The 9,046-nt window shown below is 27.5% G+C and overlaps 1 protein-coding gene across 1 annotated transcript; it reads left to right on the top strand.

The window, feature by feature from the left end:
- Positions 1 to 4: 4 nt before the first annotated feature.
- On the top strand, positions 5 to 8,573 carry mRpS24 (mitochondrial ribosomal protein S24). Its single transcript, XM_016063149.5, has 3 exons — positions 5 to 195; positions 6,151 to 6,334; positions 8,222 to 8,573. Exons 1-3 carry the CDS (start codon positions 172 to 174, stop codon positions 8,509 to 8,511), a joined length of 498 nt encoding a protein of 165 aa, XP_015918635.1. The 5' UTR covers positions 5 to 171; the 3' UTR covers positions 8,512 to 8,573.
- Positions 8,574 to 9,046: the final 473 nt, after the last annotated feature.

The raw sequence follows: 9,046 nt of genomic DNA, 5'->3' as shown, positions 1-9,046 counted from the left end.
AAAGAAAAAGGCAGCATGAAACGTTTTTCTTTAAATGAAAACAAATCAATGTCCCTCATTCTGCTCAATGTCCTTCTATCAATGTTTATTAACCTAAATTAATGTGTTAACAATTTGAAATAAATTGTTTTACTCTATATATCTTCAACTTTTCAATCTTATTATCTGATAATGTTATCTCTTTCAAAAATCATAGTATGTATCTATTTGTATTAATAATATCTTTCGCAATCCTTCGACTTATAAATTAGACCTATAATGTATATTAGTTTTATCATTATTACTCGTAAACTTAGATTCAAGAAAGAAAAACAATATGATGAATATGCTCTAGGTTATTATTTTACAAATTAATAGAAAATGTAATATTTTCCTTTTAAAAGTATATTCGTATGTAATATGTGTTTACAAAAATCGGGGGGATTTCCGTATCGTAATCTGTGGTAGAATAATCGCCAAGTCTTGGCAACTTCCGGGCAGCAGCTCGCGAGAAACTTAAAAAAAATCACAGAAAAGGACCAATTGGAACGGTATAACTCGTAACCACCCCAGCCAAACTTCTACATGTTTTTTTTTTTAAATAATTTGCAAGTTTAAAATCTATTTGGCACCTTGGAGATTGTAGTTGGAGCGACAGATCAAGATACGGAAATATCTCCCTGAGTGTTACAGAACTTCCCCTTTTTTTACGAATATCAGCTCGAATTTTAAATTAAATGATTTGAAAAATCAAAGGTTTGGATTTTTGATCTAATATATCTTAATTAATAATGATAGCAAAAATTGCAATATTTTCTAGTTCAAACTTGGGGGCCGTTCACTGATTATATGCATAGATCAGACAAATGCCTTTACTCACAGGATTTGTTTAAAACTTTTATGGGAACTTGGCCATTTTTTTTTTTTTTTAAGAACTCAATTAACTGTTTTACATTGCCAAATTTTCATGGTGAAGAATTCAAGGCTTCTTTATTTTTTGCAAATGCAACAACAAATCTTGTTGGGTGGAGTTTAGTAGAGTGTCACTACCATTGAACCTTCTCTTTTTTATCTGATTTCAATAATGAGCGAATCTAGTCAACAATATAATTCACGAAATCATCAACAATCAATCCACGAAATTAATTTTATACAAATATGTTCAGTAACAAACTATTTTTTCGTTTGGGGATTATTGAAATCTTAGTTTAAAATTATTTGAAAGCCTTGAGCTTAAATACAAATTTCAATTGAACTCATTATGAAGGAATTTAACTGATTGATTCTGTTTTTTTTTTTTTTAATTGCTACAGTACTATAAAAAAGTTTTATATATAATGATTACCTGGGTATAGTTCTTATTTATATCAAATTTGTTTCTACATATTACCCCACAATAGTAATATCAACTGTTTCTGTTTCCTTTATTTTCCATGCATGCAGTAGTAAATTACTTTAGTTTAAAGTTTGCAAAAATTCTTTCCAATTATTTGAATTATTTTAAATTTTTTAACAATAATTCTTTAATTTATCAAATTCATGCAATGAGCTACGTGTTTTACTTGAATAAGAATTATAATGTTACTGTCATAATTGTTGGCAGAGTGTAAATAAAAACAATAACTGGAGAAGGAGATTTAACTTTGAACTGTGCAAGATTTATAAAAAAAAACGATATTATTAAATACATAGAAATAAATAGAATGAATTAGATGGCTCACATGATTTGAATGAGTGATGACAATACAATAAAAAAGATGCTGCTTTTTAAACCCACTGGAATAAGAAAGCGGGGAAGGCCGCGGTTGAGATGAGCTGACTAGGTGGAGTCTGATTTTCTTGCAATGAATGAAAAGAATTAGAGATGAAAGATAAATCAGTTATGGAGAAATCTTCAGAGGAAGGCATTGGGCTGTCTGGCCAACTATGATGATGATGTCATATTTGTTGCAATTATTTTAAGACTTCTAAAAAAAAAAAATTATTCTCAGATCACTAGTATTACCCATAACTAAATATATATATATATATATATATATATATATATATATATATATACAGTGAAACCTCCGTTAAGCGGACATTCATGGGACCAAAAAATTTGTCCGTTTATGAGAGTTGTCCGTTTACGGGAAGGGTACCATAATAACGAAATTTAACACCGTAAATTGTTTTTAGAATATTCTCAAAGATGTAGAAATAATTAAATAATATCTACAAGGATACTGTAAATATCTACAAGAATATTTATTTAAACAATAAGAAAGATAAAACAGAATATATAAAGAAGTTTGATATAAATACATAATTCTGGATGTAGCTACAGATAAATAAATATAATTTTCCTACTAGCATAGATTCTCAAGTTAGACATATGATGCCAAATAGGAGCGTTCTGTCCTCAGTCTGTTTCAATTATTAGGTTCACATCCCCTTACACCTACTTATCATTTGATAGGGAACATGGTTAATACCTTCTTGGAAAATAAACCTCCCATGATTCACAGAAAAAGTAATGCATACCTGTAAGTCATGAGGACCAATGGAGATGATTATTCACAATTGATCAGCTATCAAGTGTCTGAATAAATGTTTCATTTTTATAAACACCTCAAAGATTATACTTCTGTTCTCTTTTTTTTACCCCAGTTGTGTTAAATACAGTCTTCAAATTGATAAGAAAATTAAATAAATTTTCAATGGGGAAGAAGCATTGAGAGAAATCATTTCGACTTGAGGGGTCTCATAACCTGTGTGGTCCAGATGAAAAGATCAAAAGATGCCGATGTCAGAATTATTTCAGGAGTGCAGTACCATTTTCTCTCCTTTCTTTACAAAGATAAGGCAAGGTGACAGGAGAAAGATTGATTTTTCGGTTTTGAAATAGCTTAACAATATTTTTAGTTATGGATAAGGCAAAAAGTTTTATTTACATGCTTTAAAAATGGTGAAAAGTTGAATTTTTTTATCTTGCAGTTTATTTAGAAAAAGTAGTGTCCGGTTTGTAGAGATAAAAAACAACGTTTCAGGATCAAAATGACTGTCCGCGTCCGGTTACGGGAGTGTCCGCTTTGCGGAGAATGTGCGTAATGGTTTATTCATAGAAGATTTCCGGGGAATTAAAAATATGTCCGTATTGAGAGGCGTCCGTTTTGCAGGAGTGTCCATAACAGGAGGTTTCACTGTGTATATATATATATATATATATATATATATATATATATATATATATATATATATATATATATATATATATATATATATATATATATATATATATATATATATACATTATCTTTTTTTTCCTTTATATTAATTTACTTCTCAAAATTCATTTATTGTCACTTTCTATTTGTCATATATATTTTTAAAAAAAAATTCTTGTTTAAACTATAATTAATATTTCTGTATATTTGTAAAAAAATTTTAACCTCCTTTCTTTTGAAAGTTTAAATAATTGATTGAGGTTGGCTGGAAGTGGTTGCCAGACGCGGATTATACAGGTAAGGGTTTTACTAACCTATGTACGTATCCACGTCTGGAAGGAAAGAAGAAAAAGCATGCTTATCTTATATTGTTTTGCCTGAATAAGCCTGAGCTTTTTATCAAATGCTTAATATTACCATAATTTTTTATAGTATTGTTATGTCTTTCAGACATCATTTTCCTAGTAAGTATGGTGCTCTAATATCCCTATTTTTTAAAAGATAACAGCGAAGTTTATTAAGTTGGGAGGATATGTGTCTCATTCTAGGGAGATTCTCAAACATTCTAAAACTTAATGCTTCTGAATTGGCTCGTGAAATCATCTAACTTGAACAACATATAAAATTTGTTAAAAATGTTTTAACTGCATTTAAATACCCAAATTAGTTTTCCCTCAATTCATTGGATTTACCCAATTGAATTCTCAGCAAATGTTCAAAATTGAATGTGGTGTACCTGTAAAACCTAGTATATTACATTGTATTTTAACAGATGCCCATTTAATTGTATACAAGTTTTACTTTTTCTGTTTATTTAATTAATGGTTTTAAATTGATATAATTTTTCTGAGACTTATTAAATAATTTATGTCATGAGCAGGGCCGGATTAACCTATAGGCACACTAGGCACGTGCCTAGGGCCTACGAAATTCAGGGGCCTACGAAAAACTTGGGAGGAAAAAATTTGTTGACAAAAATAATTTAGCTTTAAAAACAACAAGTGTATTTTGCACAAAATTATGAAGATACAAATAAAAATATAATATTTTTCGGTAATAAATTATTTTGTAGAATCTTATGATCTAATACATTACTTTTTTGCGATTTTTGGATTCAACGAAATCTTGTATTATGCTGTCGAATTCCAAACTACGCAAAATGTCGTATTCAATAGACATAAGTGTGAGCGATGCCAAGCGATCTTGATTCATTGTTGAGCGCAAATAATTTTTTATCAATTTTAATCTGGAGAAAGATCTTTCTCCAGATTCCTTCTACGTTTGATCCAAGAATCGACAAATATATTCTTAATGCAATGTGAATGTTAGGAAAAGTATTCAGAAGTTTATCTTTAATTGCCTAGGGCCTGCGAAAATTGGCTATGCCTAGGGCCTACGAAAGGTATAATCCGTCATAAGTCTTCAGGATTAGCAAAAATACAGTTAGAAGAGTCCCCCTTGGGAGAGTCATGGCGACATTGTGTCAGAATGTTACAGAGCTCTTGCACAAACATTTTTTAATTTTGAAAGCAAAAATATTTAGTTTTCTTTTCTGCAGAATTTTTTGAAAGATGCTTTTTTTTCAGCTGAATTACTTTTAAAATAAGCCTTTCTCGTATATTGGCGAGGGAAGAAATGCTTGTTTTGTTATTACTCTCTGAGAATAAAAAAAATTATGTAATGACTAGCTTCAGCTAAAATTTCAAATGAATGATATGAAAAATTATTTTAAAGTCACAAAAATTTAAAAAGTTACTTCACTTACAATTTAAAAAGTTACTATACTTTTTCTCATTTTTTTAAAGAACAATATATTTTCTAATTTTCATATTTAATAAAATATGACTGTGTGGGGATCTTGTTACAAATTCAGATTTAAAGCAAAAGATTGTTATAAAAGATCAATTAATAAATCATTATTATATATCCGTCCCTCCTATTTTTTGTTTGTCTGGAGAGAAAAAATATATTCTATATTTTTAATATACTATGCACATGAAAAATTTTAAATTTACGCATTTTAGTCTATGTCAATTTTATTGTAAATATATGTAGCGTTTTGATAACTTCCTCAGAAATTACTGCCACATATTTTCATTTGCTTTTTTAAAACCTGATATCTTTCATTGATCAGTTATTACTATTGATATACTCATAATTGTTTTTAAAAAATAGTAATATTATTATCAAACACGAAGTTCAAAGTGCAAATTAGATTAATTTGCTTTTAATGTAACGATTTTGTTTGTTTCAGCGGTCATTATAGCAAAGTGCAGCTATATTATTTATTACAGTAAGCGAATTTCGAAACAAAACACACTTGTGAGCAGCCCCTATTTGAAGAGTACGTTTTTTGTGATTTCATTGTCTACCTTTTTTCAGTAGTTACTGAAACGATTTTCACAAGTTTTATTATTATTTATTTTTTTGATGTGATGACAACTTACAAAATGCAAAAAAGATATAATTAAATTAGTCTATCTTTTCTCCCGTCAAAATGAGAAAATATCGCCCATAATATTAGAATATGTATTTTTTTATATGTTGGTAAAAAATAAAACTATCACACTTACCATTAAAAAAATTATATGCAGTTTTATTCTATAGATACTTGAAGGCTTTTTCTTATGAACACAAAGCTCTTCTACTACTTTAAATTTGTAACATATATATTTGTTACAATTCAAAATGTCTTGCAGAAAAATATAAGTGTTAGGGAGATTTGACACAAAAAAATTCTGTCTTAGTGAATGATTCATCCTTCACACCTCAATCTGTAAACTGTTGCATAAAAAGTCCTAAAAACTTTGATGAACAATAAATAGTATTCCAAAATTTCAATATCATAGATAAAAAAAATTTTAGATCTAAATAAATTTTTTATTTCTAACTATTTAATTGTAATAATGAATGTACACGATAATTATTATGTGCAATGTTGATAGTATGATAAATTCCATTTTAGCCATTCATAAAAGCTCCACACATCTTTTGTGCAAGTCGTTCTTTAAGTATATCCCCTGTCTGCTGTGAAGCTCGTGCTGGTAGATACAAGCGTACTAGGAAGCATAATAAACCCTTAACCTATGAACAATTCAATGGTCCATTTCAAATCAAACACAGAAAAGGATGGAATACTTGGAATACAAGTAAGTAATGAAAATTTTTATCTTTCGTTACAGTAAGTTGAGAAATAGTGTTCATTTAGTCAGTCTCCCAACTACTTGAAGCTCATTCCAAGATGTTCTGATGATACTGTTTGAAAACGTACAAAAAAGTTTAATCAGTTTTAATCTTAAGAGAAGAGTAGAGATATTCTAACCTTCTCTTTTTGTTATAAACAAACAATTTTTTGATGTAGTAAAATATTTAAAAGCAAACTTCTCATTTTAAAACAAAATATTTTCCAATGCAGCACCAACTGTGTGTTTTTTTTTTGTTGTTTTTTTTTGCAACTTTTTCACCTTACAAAATATACATTTAGAAAATGAGGTTTTAATTGGTGTATTTTAATCAGAATAATCAAACCAGATTCGGTAAGAATGTTTCCTGAGTTTCTAAAAATCTTGAATCATATTCTTTAATCTTGAATATTATTCTTTAAAGTTTTAACTTTTTTATTATAGTTTATTTTTCCAACAGAACTTTTTAAAATATTGATAAAAGTATTATTAAATAAAGAATTACGATGTAATGTGAAAACTATAAGCAGCATTGTTTGAAAAGTTTAATGTGAAATAATTATTTATTTTTTAAAAATTGAAAGAATTTGGAGTGTGCTCCAAAAGCTCTGTGTCGTGGAATTGACCAATTGCTAAACATTTCCTCTTCTGATTCAGTATTTTCACCATTTTTTAAAATAACAATTTTAAGTTGGTATCAATAAAAAAAAAATTTCGAATCAACTATTACCATCAATATTTTGGATACATGGGTACACTGTTTTTGTTGCATGGTAAAAAGGACAAAATAATAATGTTGTAAAACTCTAGGTCTAATCATTGGATTTTCACTCACTTAATGATTTCAAAAATACAATTCTAATTGGTTAGAACTAATATTTAATGTATTTACATAATTATACCCAGTACACAATGAAAGAGCTCAAATTTTGTGATAATATTTAAAATAAATCTGTTGAATTAGTTTTTATTGTTATTAAATGACAACTTATTAATTTAATGTTTTGAGTATTAAAAAAATTAACTTTAATTGATATTGCTTAGGGAGTTATCCAATCAATTCATTTTATACTTTGGTTTAAAAAATTATGTAATATAACATCATGTACAAATTTTATAGTTTGTAATTTCAAAAAAAAAAAAAAAAATTGCTATCATTAAATGAAAAAACGAAAAAATAAAGTTATATTTCTTAAATAAAATTATTTATTTTTTCTAAAATGTATACTTGAAACCTATAATTTTCACTAGGGTTATAGTGTTTTTTTTTTTTTTTTTTTTTTTTTTTTTTTTTTCTAAAAATAGTAGGTACCACAGAAAAATTAGAGGTTATTTTATTGGAAACCCCGGATCATAACATGCACAAACTCATAAACATTGTTTGTGAAAAAAATTTTAGCATTACTCGTTACTATTAAAAAAAATTGTGACACTGTGATGTTTTATACATACATATATCACTCTTTTTTCTTAAATGGTAACATTAAAAAATGGTTAACATTTTTAAGTTAATAATGTTTTTTTAGATACGTATAATAATTTTTTATAAAAACCTAACTGAAGAGGTTGAGACTCGAGCTTAAGAGTCAGTAACATTCAGAGCTGATTCTTTGTAATGGTTCCGATTAGGTAGAAAAATAATTAAGCTTTTTCCATATTAACCTACAAAGAATTATATTTGCACAACTTGTTTATTTATCCCATTACTAATTAACATTTTTTGTTCCTATTTATTCTTTAAGTTTAATCCCTTTTCTATCTTAAGAGAACCAAAAGTCAAAATTATTTTAATGCAAGTATTTAAATTAATGCATTAGCTAAATTTGTAATTGTGTGTAACTTTTATTTAATCAGGTAACTTGCTAGGAGGACTTAGGAAATCAGAGACGGCTGTGGAGGATTTTTTCATTCGCAAGTTCATGCACGGTACATGGCATAGAATTTTTCTGTCAGATGTAATTATAAAAAGAAGACACAACTTAATTATTATTGCTGGTATCATTGCTCAGAATCTTCAAGTAAGAAAGCTCTATTTTTTGATCGGCTACACAGAAGAAATGTTGAGCTATATTTTTAAATGCCCTGTTAAAATGGAATTGCAAAGCACACCGGATAAAACCGATGTTGTGTTTAAATATGTGTAAAATAAAAATGTATACTTATTCTTTTCATATTGGCAAATAAATACTCAACTCATGCATAGTCAGACATTGAAATTTAATTGTTTTATTGCTTTCTAAGTTTGTATAGTTAACAAAGTTTGTAGCATTTTATAATTGCTAATTTTCTTTGTTCACTAATTTTAAACAATGATGAGCAAATTTATTTATATATATTTAATTATTTGTTGTATACCTATCATTATAAACTTTCTGCCATTTTAACGTTTTTATTTATGTTAGAGAATAAGGGACATTATGGGAACAATATAGAATTCCAGCTTCTCAACTTTTTTTAAATAGCCTTTTTCTTGGTTTATTTTATTTAACATTAAACATACCAACACTTGACAATATTATACAACATACAATAACTAGTCTTTCGACCAATTATAAATTTAATTAATTTTTGTAGAACAAAAATAGAGAAAGTAAAAACGTCATCAGTACTTTGTGAAAAAAGAAAGAACAAAAATAGCTTTAAGCAAAGTAGACAAGAAAATGGATGTATATTGTTTAT

Source organism: Parasteatoda tepidariorum, chromosome 9 (genome assembly GCF_982258835.1).
Source record: "Parasteatoda tepidariorum strain Cologne lab strain chromosome 9, Ptep-v5.0, whole genome shotgun sequence".
Classification (NCBI taxonomy): Eukaryota; Metazoa; Arthropoda; class Arachnida; order Araneae; family Theridiidae; genus Parasteatoda; species Parasteatoda tepidariorum.
This window is presented reverse-complemented; position numbering and strand designations above follow the sequence as displayed.

Coding starts and splice junctions, on each gene's coding strand:
- mRpS24 (XM_016063149.5), top strand. CDS start 172: ATGTTATCTCTTTCAAAAATCATA. Junction 196..6,150: donor TATCTCTTTCAAAAATCATA/GTATGTATCTAT, acceptor ATTCCATTTTAG/CCATTCATAAAAGCTCCACA. Junction 6,335..8,221: donor ATGGAATACTTGGAATACAA/GTAAGTAATGAA, acceptor TTATTTAATCAG/GTAACTTGCTAGGAGGACTT.